General features: G+C 41.1%; 2 protein-coding genes across 13 annotated transcripts in view; one reads left to right on the forward strand and one right to left on the reverse strand.

The window, feature by feature from the left end:
• Window positions 1–5,476, forward strand: part of mapk10 (mitogen-activated protein kinase 10) — a 40,662-nt gene extending 35,186 nt beyond the window's left edge. For 5 of the 8 annotated variants that reach the window (XM_063478334.1, XM_063478326.1, XM_063478327.1 and 2 more), the window contains one exon: window positions 1,498–5,476. In XM_063478334.1, the coding sequence (XP_063334404.1) occupies window positions 1,498–1,640 (143 nt within the window). In that variant the 3' untranslated portion in view covers window positions 1,641–5,476. Of the gene's footprint in view, window positions 1–1,492 lie in introns of all 8 variants that reach the window. The other 3 variants (XM_063478330.1, XM_063478333.1, XM_063478331.1) reach the window with 3 other exon arrangements.
• A 1,939-nt stretch (window positions 5,477–7,415) lies between these two features.
• arhgap24 (Rho GTPase activating protein 24) overlaps window positions 7,416–15,821 on the reverse strand; it is an 85,049-nt gene continuing 76,643 nt past the window's right edge. For all 5 annotated transcript variants that reach the window (XM_063478335.1, XM_063478337.1, XM_063478336.1 and 2 more), the window contains 5 exons: window positions 15,566–15,698; window positions 12,660–12,733; window positions 12,465–12,586; window positions 11,176–12,343; window positions 7,416–9,157 (listed from right to left, as the gene is read on the reverse strand). In XM_063478335.1, the coding sequence (XP_063334405.1) occupies window positions 8,893–9,157; window positions 11,176–12,343; window positions 12,465–12,586; window positions 12,660–12,733; window positions 15,566–15,698 (1,762 nt within the window). In that variant the 3' untranslated portion in view covers window positions 7,416–8,892. The remainder of the gene's footprint in view (window positions 9,158–11,175; window positions 12,344–12,464; window positions 12,587–12,659; window positions 12,734–15,565; window positions 15,699–15,821) is intronic.

A 15,821-nucleotide genomic window follows, 5' to 3' on the forward strand; every position in this document is an offset into this window, starting at 1 on the left:
ATGATGTTAGCAGAAGATTTATCAGCCCAGTGCTGCAGTATTTATTTGCACGACACTGTGCATTATCTCATTATCTCCAAGAATATGAAGAAATGAGCAACAGTTTATTGAGTGTGGAAGATATGTGTGTGGGCGTGACGCTGTGATATGATTCAGACTTTTTTAGGAGTCAGAATCACATATTACTGCTTTTGCCACAGTTTCTCTAAAGGTTAATAATATGAGGTAATGACTTAAACTCCCATCTTATATATCGCTATGTAACTAGTGTGGATTATTGCACGGTACAATACTTTATGCTGTGCTCCTCTCACACATGAAGCTTTAACTGTCACTTCTGATTAGTTACCCTATAAAACCGATGCGCGCTATTAATCTTGCTTTATTTAAACAGTTACTCCCAACAGGAAACAGACACAAACAGCAGACTCACAGCGTGCAAGTCCTCTGCACAAATTACTGCATTTGGTCTGTTTCCTGCATCTGCTTTAAAGTCTTTTTTTAAAGGCTGACAAAGCAGGAACCAACTTCATAGAGGTATAAATTGGTCACTGCGTGCTAATAGACAGAGCATGTACTCACACACACAGTTCCAATTAGGCTTCTGAGGATGTTGGAAACAATGTAATTTTATTTATGCATAATATCATTATGTATATTATTTATTAGATCATTAATGTTCAAAAGCAGCAGATTGATTTTGGGGAAGTACCCCAAGTTCCCTAATGTGCATACCTCTGACTTTAAAACAAGGTGAATGTAAGATTATTAATATTAGATTATTAGTCTACCATGTAACCAGCTATATAAAACAAGGACCTGGCCACCATCTCTTCACCCACCAGGTTTTGGACCATGGGTCTTGAAGTTTCAGCATTACTGTGTCCAGATGAATACTCTAGTTATGGATGGATACCCCACCTCATACCCCTAGAATCTATCCATAGAGGGAAAAATCTCTTTTGTAATGGGCTGTAAATATGCTTTATAACATTGGGCATCTATGGGGACTAGCTCACTTTGGGAGCCAGGTTAAAGGAATTGGCACTTTTGTGTTGGCTTTATTTTTCAGCTCCAGAGGTTGCCATTTGTTACACACACAGACACACAGACCTGTATGAAGGCATAAATCAGGTATATAATTAAAAGGAAATCATCAAATAGCAGCTTGTTGGCATATAAATGACTACAACAAGCCACGCTTATGAACTGCTGAAACACTCAAAGCCTTTAATGATATTTCCTGTGGAACCCCCCGGACCCAAAGCTTAATTATCTTTGTCTCATTACAGATGCACTGTGATTGTGATGTCCCACAGATGTTGTAAATGTTGTTGACATCTCTATCTCATGGAACAGCTAATCATGAATCAGCATTTATCTCACTCTAACCTGTGTGTGCACTTGTATATCTCCTGCGACTGTTTCTCTGCTCGCATCTTGGCCAGGACTCTTTTACGTTGTAACCCCCCGCTGCTGTTGATTCCCTTAGCACAGGTGCAGCCGTGAACAGCAGCGAGAGCCTCCCTCCCTCCTCCTCAATCAACGACATCTCCTCCATGTCCACCGACCAGACCCTGGCCTCAGACACTGACAGCAGCCTGGAGACCTCTGCAGGACCCTTGGGGTGTTGCAGGTGACTAGCCGCCTGCCTGCGCAACCCCATGTTCTTCCGAAGGTGAAGAACCCAACAAAAACGACCGCCGGAAAATACGAAGGCAAAACAAAAAGACAAAAAAAAAAAAAGAGTAAAGATCAAAATTAATATATTAAGAACAAAAATATGAGATATAGGAATCTGAATTTATGAAATCTAAAGCCTGTGCATTGTCACTGAAAAACAGCAGCGGTATTCAAGTAAATGAGCTCAGATATATGTTAATGATCCTCTAGTTGCTTTGCTTATATTACCCCTCATATTCTTGTATATGGCATCAGATCAAAATGACCAAGCGCTTAGACTTGCATCTCCTGTAAAGTGCATATTGGCTGGCAGCTGGTTTCCCAATTCCTTACAGACAAAAAAAAAAAGCAACCAAAAGAAAAGCATTTATGCTCTGATCATTGTGGCAAGGTGGGCTGCCATTTTTGCTCATCACTACTGCTAAATGGGGACTTTCCTCTCGTTCCTCCCCCAGCCCCTCTCCCCTATTCAGCTCTAATTTAATTACACTGCTGTATTTAAAACATCTAGGCTTTGTGTGAGACACCGCCCCCCCCCCTCCCAAAAAACAAGTAAGGTTTCCTGATGTGTTTTCAAGTGGTAACTCTGCAGGGACATGTTCCTGCTGTCACCAGGAGTGCCCCCCCCCCCTCCCGTGCTAATTTGTAAATATTGTAATTCTGTACAGCTGAAGGGCACACAGAGTGGGACTGACGGCCAGTAAACTGAGATTTTTTTCCTTCTATTTTTCCGACTAGCACACCTTGCCACATCACCGCTTTCCACCTCAGTTGCCCCTGCCTATTGCTGTAGTCCTGCATGATTAGATTTAAACAATGCTAATCTCACTGTATGCTAACGAGTCTGTATAGAGACTTTTGTTTATATACAATGTAAACTAACTGGGCACAGTAGGACGTGTGAGTGTGTGTGTGTTGGTGGACCACAGGCAAGCCAATAAGACACTGATAAAAGTCGGGGCTGTTTAGGACGTAAAGGGCCAGTACACACAGAAATAAGTTATTCTGATTGTGCTCAGACTTCACGAGACAGCCTTCAAGAAGTCTAATTTGTGTGTAATGTCCCTTTTTATTTCCCCTGGCAGTGTATGATCGGTCCCTTAACCACAGCCCTGCATGTCACTGTTTATCATTAACCCCTCACAGGCACAGGAGTTGGATCGGTTTCACTGTGGAATAACCACAGAGAACCTTTTCCCCTTTTTGTTTGACTCTTTAAAACATAGCAGAAGTGATACAGTGCGGAGTTTTTAAGACAGGTGATGAGTGTTAACCTTGTAGCTATGGCTCGTCTTCTCATCTGCTTTATATCACTGCACACCGCACAAAAATGTCGCGACATGAGAAAGCACCCATTAAATGATTTCATAGGCGAAAGATTCTTTAATTTATTGATTTATATATTTTTGATAGATGGAATCTGAACATGGCAAGTGCCTTTTGGAATGAAGCATTGCAGGTGCAGAAATGATATATTTTTGTTTCCCTCTGTTTTTTCTTGTTCTGCCTTAAAACTGTCTGAGCCCCAAAGCTTAACTATGTTTTCCTCGGTGTTTACATTAAAAAACATCCCACAAATTTTTCTTTTTACATTTTAATTTGACCTCTTTGTTTTGTTTTGTTTTATTTCTCCTACAAAACCAAATTAGCTTCCTTAAAATAGTGTAACCATATTTTCTCTAGCTGGGGTGCAACGCTCAAATATTCACATGCAAAATGCATTTGCACTTTGCAAAGGCTTGGCAGCTGTACTGCTCTCATCTCAAGTTAATGTCACATCTCACATTTATCTGTGCAAACTCAGTATTCTTAAATGAAACAAGAATATAAAACAGTTTTTGGCAGACTGAAATAAAGTGAGCTCCACTATGGCAGAGATTATTTCACCCACTGTGAACCTGCATGGGCAAGTTAGGGTAATTTGGCGTAGTAAGACCTTGGAGCTGGATTTATATGGACAAAACATACATAATTCCCTACTTTAGGCATATTTTGTTTCAAAAGGTGTTTTGCCATGATCCAGTAAATGACAGCAATTAGGTCAGATGAAGAACAAGAATGCTCACACTGACTTGTAATAAAACATATGGGAGCCTCCGCATGTATGAAATAGATTCAGTCGCTGCCATGACTTTAAGGAGATGTGGAGACATCGTTGCCACATATTTATTTCAGTGACAGTACAAGTCTGTAACCTTCAGTTCAGCTGCTGCTGCACAATGACTCTTTTTTGCATGGAGTTGTTTTGTGTACAATCTCTCACAGTCCTCCACGTTATGGAGATAACTTCAAAAAGCTACTTTGTTAACACTCTTACTCCCTGTGGCTTGTGTATAGTGAACCACACACAGACTAACAGACTAACCTTCGCAGAGCTCAGAGGGTAACTGAGGTTGGCGTCTCCAGAATAAGCTATGGCTAGCTTGGCTTTTTGTTCAGGGTCTGGCCAGGGCAATCTTTTAAAACAGGGTGCAACTTTGATGAAATACTTTGTGTTTAAAAAAAATGTTTTGATGAATTTCTCACAAAAGGGGCGCAGAGTCGACCTCTACACCACAAACACACAAGGTACTGTTGCAGTTTTTTCTACAGGGCATTTTTAACCATCCGAACACACTCTTCTTTCTGTATCTTTATATGTTCTGGTCACGGAGAACAAACACTAACATCGCTAATGTTTTTTTTTTCACTTTTTCTGAATGTGAACTGTTTGATCTTTTTATAAGACATCCCTCCAGACAATTCTGTTGTGATAAAAGGAGCTTTAGTTCGGGTAAATAAAGAAGGAGATTGAGCTGGGTTGTCAGCAGTGAATGTAAAAATGAACGGTTTAACAATCACGCACATCATTGATGCTCTGCTCATCAGTGTGTGTGTGTGTGTGTGTGAGAGAGAGAGAGAGATTAAATCAACCAGCATTCAACACAAGCTGCAAGTCTGAGTTGAAAGGTGTGATGTGGCGTCTGGAGAAATGATTTTGCAACACGTCTTCATTTTTTTTTTTAAATTTTAATACGAAATCATGACTTTTGTGCAATTATTTTGAAGAATGTCAATGGCGAGTAAGCACAGTTGTGTGTTTAGTAGTAGTTCATGTGTGTATTCATGTTCTGTCACTTTGAATTGAATTAGAAAACCACTGTCATTCCAGCTTCTAATTTTTTGGAGGGGGTCTTAAAATGACCTCTTATGGATTCATACACTATGAAAAATGATTACATGTCACAAGTTGTACACAGCTGTGCCAACTTAAAAAAAACAATCTTTGGATCTCCAGCTTGGCAATTTTCACCTTTTTCTTTTAACTTCTATTGTAAATAATAACAGTTCAACAATGCAATAAACACTTTATTGCACTCAGACAGGGAGGCAAGCTACTGCAAGGGGTCGGATGCTAAAATGTTTAGAGTCTTAAATGTGGAACTCTACAATGACGAAACCCTGTATAGCTCATCTGAGTCAGGTGATGTTGTTATTCAGTTCTTTTCTGATTCCTTCTCTCTTGTTTCTTTTACTCCGTGCTGTTTTAATGAATCATTCCTTTGACATTGTCAGGTTTAAAACAAAAAAAAATTCAAAAAGAAACAAACAAAAAAAAAGAAATGGTATTGTTTCAGGCTGATCTCGAAGCTTCAGGCTATAGCGTTTCAAGTAAAGTCAAAAACAAATGCAAAAGAAAAAGAAAAAAACTTACTGAAAGCTGTTACTGTAAACACATTTTAAAGGAACTGTGTATGTAAAAAATATTATGTATTATGTATGTGGTTGAAAATAAACAAAACCTTTGACCTTGGGCGTTCGTGGACCTTTTCTTTTTACCTGGAGACTAATTTAAATGCACTGCAGATTTGTTTCAGGCCTTGCTGTCAATAGGAACCATTTATCCAATCTGTCACTGTGACCCCTACACAGAATCTAATGTGCTTTCAGGCACTTTCAGGTGGATGCACAATCTTAAAGCAGTGCCATTAACTAGTTCTCTGACAGAGAAAAATAATGTAGCATGAGAGCGCAGCATGAGAACAAGTGCACTGACCTTTCTCAGTAGTTTCAGGTTGATAGAGTATACCAATGAAATGAAACGCACTCGATGGCCACTTTATTAGGTCTACCTGTTTAATAACGCAAATCACTGATCAGCCAGTCAGTGCGGCAGGATGCCAGTGCATTTAGGCATGTAGATATGTTTTACATTACTACCTTAAATTTAAACTATGCATCAGAATGGGGGTGAAGGTTGATTTAAAGTGATTGAAAATGTGGCTTTGTTGTTGGTGCCAAACCACGTTGCAAAACCATTTTTAGAGTTTACAGAGAATGGTGCAAAAAAGAGAAAATATCGAGCGAGTGGCAGTTCCCCGAGCAAAAATGCCTTTTTGATACCAGAGGTCAGAGGAATATAGTCAGACTCCTTAACATGCAGGCAAGCGCAACTAAAGTAAAAACATTCATTACAACTAAGGTATGCAGAAGAACATCTCTGAATGCACAACATATTAAACCTTGGAGCAGATGAGCTACACCTGTTGACACACCTGTAAACCTTAAACGGGAAACAGAGGCCAAAATTGAACAAGAGGACACTGGAAAATGTTGCCTCCTCTAATGAATCTTGCTTTCTGCTGCGATATTCAGATCATAGGGTCACAATTTAGGATAAGCAACATGAAAGCATAGATGCATCCTGCCTTGTGTTGACGGTTCAGGCTGCTGCTGGTGGTGTAAAAGACCTGAGCGTTGTTTAAACACCACCTGACCATTGTTGCTGACCCTGTCCATTCCTTGGACCAAAGTGCGTGTTTCTTGAAAAAGAGTGCACTGTACTCAAATGGCCAGATCTCAATCAGAACGAGGAGCCAACAAATATGCAACAACTGTGTGATGTTGTCATGTCAACATGGACCTAAATCTCAGAAATGTTTCTAGAAATTATTCGATGCCACAAAGAATTAAAGCAGTTCTGAAATCAAAAAAAGTAAAAGGTGTGTAGTGAGTGCAGATATAATTTCTAACCTAGCCGTGCCTTTTGTGGTAAGACAGTAGGCAGCATCACTGGGCATGACTACTTTTGGCAATTTACATTTTTTTGCATCAGCTAATACTAATACTGATTTCTCATGTACTTTGTTAGCAGCAGTAGACATCAGACACTTGAGATTAGCAGCACAGGAGGCCTCAAGGATGTGTTTTTTTCGTTTTAATAATCAGTCTGTTCTTTATTTGGACAAAATTTATTTGTTTTAAAAGCACAAATCTTAACAATTCTAGTTTTTTAAAAGTGAATATTTTCCACTTTTCTCCAAGTTAAATGACTCAAAATAGTTTTTTTCCCTCTAAACAAAAATAATGACAAATAAAAATAGCCCTGACTGTCCGCCCACTAATTGTGTTAACGTGAGGCCAATCAGATGTTCTGCCTTGTCTTCAAACATATTAGTTGGACATTTGAAAAGGAAAAATGACAACAGAGACTTGCATTAAAATCCATCTTTATTCCTATTAAGTCATTTTTAAAGTTCCTTTGTGTATCAAGTATTGTCATGAAAACATTCCACTATCCCCGTCCACTCCGTCTGGCCCTCCATCCATAATCCGCCCTTTTGTGTGGAATTCACAGAACAAGGTGACACTGTCAGCTTGGCTTAAGCCCATTATTTCCCGGTGAAGGCTGTGAAATGAGAAGCGCAGGCTCCCCTCTCCCTCCCTCCCTCCCTCCCTCCCTCCCTCCCTCCTTCACTTTTTCAGGCACTTTTTTCTTCTTTTTTTTTTTGACTCCATATGCACATTCCAGATGTCCTGCAATGACCAGCAGCAGGTTTAAAAAGAAGCCGAGCAGCAGGTCCGCGCACACGTGTACGCACCAACTCCTCTCTGACGCAGGTCCATTCCTGGTCTGATCTATCAGAGGTGTCCCGTTTTGTAATCATTTGCAAATCCACATCATGTGCAGACATTTGGTTTCGGGCTCCATAAATACACTTCATCCATATACAGTCACTTTACAAACATTCAGTTAGTGTACACCGACCCTCGTAGACTCATGCAACCATCATGCACATACCACTTATTACTGAATTTTGCAGCCAGGCTGATAATGTCATCAAATTAGAGGCTTTAAAATCCCAATTATTTCACAGTTATGACCCACAAACGTGTGCTTGCCTAGAAAATCAGCAAATTGTATCTTTAAAAGCGGCATCCCATACAGTTTCTTATCTGAAATTCTGAATTCAAGACTTAAAAGATTTATGCCAATAACCCACTGTGCAACACCTTGAACTGTACTCTAACAAACTACAAATCATTCTTCAGTATCAACTCAATTCATGCCATACCCATCTGAATATCAGTAAACCACAATGCAAACTATCTAATCTAGTCACGTCTGCATTTATCTATACAATATTTACAGTACAGGCTCTTTTTCTTTTGGTCATGGGTAAATATAACAGCACAGAAGCACAGGCACACGCATCGACATATAGACTGACAGAACATCCAGTACCAACTTGCAGAGACTAAACAAACATTTAAGTGCAAAAGAAAAAGACAGAAAAAAAACTGATAGAAAATATCACACTTTTATAGCTTTGCTTAAATATCACAAAAACAATGAAGTGTCAGTTTTACTTCTCTTTACAACATATGACATCTTTGACATGAGCAGATGCAGAATTATATTGAACAATAAGGTGTTTTTTGGTTAGATGATAAAAATGAATAAAAAGGAGGAGTTTGGTGTGGTCTTTTCTGCATTTTCAGGTCCAAGGTTGGTGTTGGTATTGTTCTTTTTTCTATTTTTTTTAACATTTTTTCTTCCCTTCTATCTCGGAGCTAACATAAAATGGTAGTACCATATGTCCTCATAGGCTGTTGTGTACTGTCCCTTTGCTCCATTTCCCAGCCAGACAACTGAACAAACCCCAACCACTTCTGGGAGACTGGAGTGTGTCCATGAGCGTCTGTTTAAATAAGGCTATATACAGATAATGTCACTCTGGCATCACTCCAGGTGATGTCTACATTTATAAAGGCGGCTTACATCAGCCCTATATCTCCTATTTCTTAAATTAAAACGTGCCGTTACCCTTTGCAATGTGTTTTCCCTCCTTCGATCAGCAGCCAAATCTTGTTAAGAGTCTCTCTAAAGTTCACATCATTATAATAACCCAGTTCCTGTCTTGGCTGGCATCTTTTTTCAGCCTTCCTTCACTGTATCCAGATGGTGTTGTTTCGCTCTGGTCGGCGGGGATCGGGGGCTGCGGCGTTGCCAGTTGCGGTGAGGTCACTAAATGTGGAGAAAAACTGTTCCATCTCTTTCTGTAGCATCTGGTTTCGGCGCTCGGCGTCATCCTTGGCGCGCTCAGCGTTGCGCAGCTTGATCTCCGCCATGGTGTACTTCTTCCTCTCCTGGTCCAGCTCCTCGTGCAGGTTCACCATTTCAGTCTCCAGCTCCAGATTACGCTGCTCCAAACTGCAAATGAACCATACATGGGATTAGGAAAAGATTAGTAGTGCCGTAGTGAACAGAGGATTTGCTCATCTCAGAGCACAAGGGCAAGTGTTAGCAGCTGCAGATCTTTTTAATTTTCTTAATGACCTAATGAATTACATGCAACCACAATCTCTGGGGCTGTGGAAGTGTAGAGGTGCCAAAAAAACCCCCCCAAAAAAACCAGGTCCTCAAATGGCAAACTGATACTGCTCCATAGTTTTCCATGTTAATATAGCCAACTTTAAGATAAACTATAGCTCAAAGAAAAAAAAACCCAAAACAATTCTTTGGCAAATTTCCTCTTTGTTGACGGCTGTATGGGGGCATTTTTCTCAAACTTGATGTTCAATCAATCTGAAAGCTTAAATACGTTACGGATTATTCAGGAAAGGGCTATTTTGAGTGACTTCTAGGTACCTTTTCTTCCTGTTCAGTGTTCAGGTTAGATTGGAGATATCAAACTTTGATTTTCAGTGGGCCAGAGCAATTCAATTTGATTCAGTTTCCTTTATATAACACCAAATCACAACTGTCGCCTATGTGAAGTGCCACCAGTGAAACTCTTCTTTTTGTCAGTATAAAGAACTACACATTTAATACCTGCTACATTGTTACATAAAAAAAAGAGGTGTAGTTTCAACCGAATGTCTCAGTTTAGTTTTGCATTTGCAGCAGCAAATGAAAAAAATCTGTCAGCATGACTCATAAGTAGAAAGAAATAATTGTATAAAACTACTTACTACTTTTTTCTTTTATTACTTTGGTACAGGATGAATGTAGCAAAAGCTGTAAAACTTAACAAAACACAATTTATGCCCACATTTTCCAAAGCCATGCAGTGGGCTGAATTGGAGTCACTTGTCCCCCACTGGTTCTGGACCCCGAGCCTCATGTTTGACAACCTTACAAGATTGTAGCTAATGGAACAGAGTGAAAAAGACAGCTTCTGATTGGCTATTTAATCCTCACTGGAGAGTGGGCCCGTTTTGTTGCTTTCCCATAATAGGACAAAGCCATGTGGTTGCCAAAGACTAAGGCAGCTGTTCAGACTTGTGTACACTCCTGCTCATTAATGGGAATGCCCATTAATAAGATTTTGATTGGTGGTTTCAGTTTTATTTCATCTGCAGCCATCAGCTTAGATGCTCTGCCAAAAGGCCACTGTGACCTTTGGATAGTAATGAGCCAACAAAGGGCAGCTGGTGAAGCAGGCAGGAGGTTACAAGGGCTAATGAGATAATGACGGAATCAGGTGAGGGGCATTAAAAAAAGAAAAGATGTGGGCAGACACAGAGGAGGGTGTAGTCACTGCCAGTGAACTTGAACTCTGCGTTTTAATGAAGTGGTGAGATGTTGATTTATAGAGTGGATCCTGATGCTCTAGAAAGGTTTATTCACTGCCTTCTTGTCAAATGGAGGGAATGGTGGATGTAGTAAAAGAGGAAAGAAGACACAGAGCTGGGTGGAGGATGTTATGTTTTATCACTCATGTACTGGTATGTCTCTGTCAACCTGATTAACGGATGAAGCCTGCTGCACTAAAAGAAAACAGTGGTCTCTTAGAGCCATCCATGCAAAACAACATTTTAAAGCAGGTTTATAGTTGGGATATACATTTTTTTTCTGTTCACTGCTGGCATAATACAGATTAAAGTAAGGCTTTGAAGAGCTACAGCATCTGACTAATGTGTGCCAGCTTTTCATATTCAGAGGAAGGAAAAATTCAAAATAAGGACTTGGTTTTTTTTAAGTGCTAGATTAAGAGAGGTAGCCTGCACCTAACCTCATTTTAAGATTTGAAATTTCCTTTTTTCTCTTTTGATGTGACTTGATCTCTACTGGTCTAAACCTTTGAAGATGACAGTATGATACACAAGAAAACCTCACTGGTTTACATGCCTGATCACCTGAGAAAAAGGATGGATAGCTTGCAAAAAAGGCCAAAGTGAAGATTAAGCGCTTGTATTGATTCAAGCCCTTCACACATGGAGCCGTACCTTTTTATCCTGGCCTCATACTCGGCCTTCTGCTTGTGCATTTCCTGCTTAAGACTGGCCACTAGACTGTGCAGAGCGCTGTGGTTGCCGGGTCCATTACCAACAGGAAAACCGTCGCTGTTATCACTGCTGCTCGTGCCCCGACTGCTCCTCCCAACCTCTCCACTTCCTTCTCTGTCGCCATTTCTGCCCTCTCCTCCTTCGCCAGACTGGGGATGCTCGCAGTCTTGTGCTGGTCCATCCAAGTCTTCGTAGTGCCCTCCATAGAAGTCCTGCTCTGGGCAGGTGGTTGTGGAGGAGCGACAGGAAGTGGAGTTGTCAGGGAGGGAGATTTCACAGGAAGAAGTGGACCAGGTGGCACTGTCCACACTCTGCTTGTCCTCGCAGCTGGTGTTCAGACACGTGTTGGCGATCTGGTTCTGCTGCTGCAGATTGTGATGGTTTAGCTGCACGTTATCGTATGTGGACAGACGATTCTGATTGGTTGTCTGATCTCCGCCGTGGCAGTCACGAGCTTTGCTGTTCTCCCGTAACATTACACAGCCATTCGGCTGCCAGAGGCTGTTGCGGCTGTTCGGACTCCCTGTGACAGCGTCAGTCCCATGAATGCCCATGCGTACAACTCCAGTCCCATTCCCTGTAGTGCTGTTTCCACTCGTGACGCCGCTGGTGCCCATTTTTGTCCCCGAGCCTTTGAGTGTGCCACTGCGACGCACCGGTAAGCTGCCACCTCCACTCTGGCTCTTTTCCACAGTGGGATCTGAAGAGGGTGAGGAGCTGAAGGACCCATTGGTAACAATGCCACTGCCTTTACTAAAAGCTGGATTCTTTTTAACGGTCAGCGGTGGACTGCGGGTGACGTCGAAGCGTCCCATGACTCCATTGCGGGGGCTTGCCGATCGTGGGGAGCCACTGTTGTCTGCGTGCTGGCGGTGTGAAGGAGACTCGTTGGCTTCCCAAACACACTGCCGCACAACATGTGTGTTGTTGTTCTCAGCATTCTGAGACACTGTAGTGATGGCTGAGGTAGATGTAGTGGTTTGCCGCCGTGGCTGTTCAATATTGTTGTTGACGAGCTCAAGGGCAGTAGGGCTGTCTTCATCTCGGGGGAAAAGCACGTCGTGGTGACCAATCAAAACAGCCATGAGCTGCTGGACCAGAACAGTACCTAAAAAGAAACCAAACATCATCATCATCTTTCTTTTAAAACCAACATTCATCTTATTTAAGATTTAACACTAAATATTAAGAAAGTAAGACACGTATACCTGACATTCTTCAACACTCACCTTCCATAATTGCTACTGGATCCTCAACTTTTGGCCTCAAGATATTTGGCCCAAAGACTGTGGCCAAGTTTTGGACACTCATTTTATTCACCCCTGAATATGACTGGACTTCATCAAGAAACCTAGGGAAATGGAAAATATCAGCTTCTCATGGTTCAACAATGTAAAACTGTATCCAATGTTAATTATTAGTACCTGCAGATGTATTTTAGGAGGTTGTAGTTCACTGGAGGTAGACTTTCCACAAGCCTTCTCAATTCCTTCATACCCTGCAGATAATAAACGGTTTTAAAGTAACAGTAACTCAGCAAAATAATCATTCATAGAAACTTTTGCAGCAGATTGTCTGTAAAGCCCGTGATTGATCACAATGTGTATAATGGAACAATCACACCCAGGATCCAGTTGGAAATGAATCAGTGGAAAAGAGGGGGGGCTTATGTAAATATATGCTCACTGGTCACTTCATTAGGTACACTTATTTAACAAACATCTGAACAATCAAACACATGGAAGAAACCCGAAGCATTCAGGTGTTTAGATACTGTCAAGACTGTTTTGAGCTGACAGGAAAGCAGCGGTAACTCAAATGACAACTTTTTACAAACAAGGAATGCAGCAGAGCATCTCTGAATGCACAGTACAGTGAACGCTGAAGCAGATGGGCAACAGCAGCAGAAGTCACTGTGTGCCACTCTTTAACTGAGAAAAGGAAACTGGGGCTACAATTTGCATGAACTCACCAAAATTAGACAATAAGATATTGGAAAAATCTTGCCTAGTCTGCTGAATCTTGTTTTCTGCAGCAACTCTCACATGAAAAGGTCTGAATTTGGCAGGATGAAAGCATGGATCCATCCTGCCTTGTATCAGCTGTTCATGTTGCTGCTGGTAGTTTAATGGCATAGGGCAGGGGTCGGCAACCTGCGGGTCCGGAGCCGCATGTGGCTCTTTTGTCCTTATACTGCGGCTCTGCGTGGTTTGGGAAAATAAATTAGAAGTATTTAGCTGAAGTGTATTTTATTTGTGTTTAGTTATTTTTTTTAACTTGTAGTTCTAAATTGGAAGATTATTGTGATATTGAAATATAAAAATAAAATTATATTTTATTATTTTTCATCGCTCAAAATAAGCGTCACACTCGCGGAAGCCGGTATACCCGCCGAAACGCCGTGCATTTATCGAGACTTTCAACCCCAGGTAGGCCAGTTGTGGATTTTTGGATCCACATTATGTCAGCAGCTATTCTCCACCGTGAACTATGTTAAAAACAAACACCGCTCACGCCTCACAGATGACAGCTTATAGTCCTGCATAAAGATGAAAGTGACTTCTTACAGCCCCGATTTGCAGACGCTGTGCGCAGAGGTTCAGGAGCAGAAGTCCCATTGTAAACATACCACGGCAGACCTGCTGCTTTTCAGCATTTCTTTATTGACCACTTTTCACACACGGTTGCTGTACGCATACAGCCGGCTGTAGCTTTTCAGCTCACAGCCTGACAACACAACAGCAGAGAGAGCACAGACTTTAAGGCGGCGAGGCGTGATTGCGGGTGCCGCTCAGGTGCGTCCGACTCCCATGCAGCGGCGCTGCGTCCAGCCACACACATTAACCAGGTAAAATACATATTTAGGCAGAATTTTGCAAATATCTATTTTTCATTTTTTAGCAGCATAGTGCTTTTTTTCCAATTACTTTTTAAAAGTCAGGTCAAGGCTCCAAACGAACCAAAGGCGATATAAGGGTGGCGGCTCACGACAGTTTTTGTTTGCTGGATCATTTTAGTTCAGCTGGGTGTCTTTCCTTTTGTTATATTTCTTTAAGAGTTCAAAATGTGTTAATTACATAAATAAAATGTAATGTTCTCTGTAGCACTTCATGGATTTCATAAGCAACACACTTTAGTTGCTCTGTGGATTCTTTTAAAAAGCAGTTAAAATATTTCTGTTCAAACAAGCCTTTTGTTGATCTACGTATTTGATATTCTTTACATTTGATCTTTTACATTGTGTATAATATCTATTGATTGTATTGTTTATTTTAATATTTGTGTACAGCGCTTTGTGATTGCCTGTCTGTGAAAAGCGCTTAATAAATAAACTTTACGTACTTACCTACTTTAGTTGTTCACACAAGGCATAAAGGTAAAAAAACAATATATACAGTGTTATCTTCATTTTAGATGTCAAAAAGTATTTGCAGCTCCCAGTGTTTTCTTTTGCGTGGAAACCGGGTCAAAATGGCTCTTTGGGTGTTAAAGGTTGCTGACCCCTGGCATAGGGAATATTTTCTTCATACATTTGATATCACCCTTAGAAAAACCCAAGTATCATTTATACACCACAGCCTACCCACCAGGATTGGTGCTGATCGCTGCTTCCATCCATGCTATTTTTTTTAAATCCAGCTTTATATTTAATTAAAATCCCTTTTGCACTCGATACAAAACTGTGACTAGAAAAAGCAAACCAGATATAAGAGGATTTATCATTATACCCATTTATAAACTATCTATATGGATGTGCCACTGAATCAGAAGTGGTCTCAGTTAGGTTACTGAGAATAAAGGATATGTGGAAACGCTCTGAGGCCTTTTCACATGAAGAAAAAAAAAAACTCTTTTCCATCCATCTCCTTTCAACTTCAAAGTCCCAGGAGGGTTAAAAAGCGGGGAAACTCTCATCCACACTTTACCATATGTCTTCTCGTGCCCATCTGTAGCATACATACACACAGACAAAAACCACAAACTTAGGTTCAGAAATGCTGAAGAGGGGAAAGACACTGAGGGAGCAAAAGGCTAACCCCAGCCATGCTGCCGACTGTGCCTCATGGTGTGAGCGCAATCCTATTTAGATGTTAAAAGTCAAGACGGACTCAACAAAGTCATTGTGTGAGAAACACAGGGCTGAGCGTGGATGACTGGGCGGCAAAAGAGCAGATTAAAAGCCAAAGAATAAGACTTCTGTGAGGGCTTTTCAGTACCAACTTTTATTGTTATAAAGGTTGAAACTTTAAAAAAAAATCCCTATGGTGTGTGAAAGCTAATTTGCCGGTAGATGTGGATACAAAGAAAGCAATCATCGCATGTTTCTTACCATTTCATCATCTTTGCCCAGGAGCTTGGCGTAGGACAGGAACTCATCGTACTTCTGGAAGGGGATGACGGGCTCGGGCAGCTCTCTGAGATACAGTTTCAGCAGAGAAGCTACTGTGTGCACATCTGTGTTACTGTTGAGAGAGACAAGACACCGATAAAAAGTTAGGGCCATCATTTATCCTGGGTGAACCGCATGGAGACAAACGGCAATCACCATGAGGCCAACTCCAACTTTAGCTTTCACACTGTCGGGG

The sequence above is a fragment of the Pelmatolapia mariae genome, linkage group LG7, assembly GCF_036321145.2.
Source record: "Pelmatolapia mariae isolate MD_Pm_ZW linkage group LG7, Pm_UMD_F_2, whole genome shotgun sequence".
Taxonomy (NCBI): domain Eukaryota; kingdom Metazoa; phylum Chordata; class Actinopteri; order Cichliformes; family Cichlidae; genus Pelmatolapia; species Pelmatolapia mariae.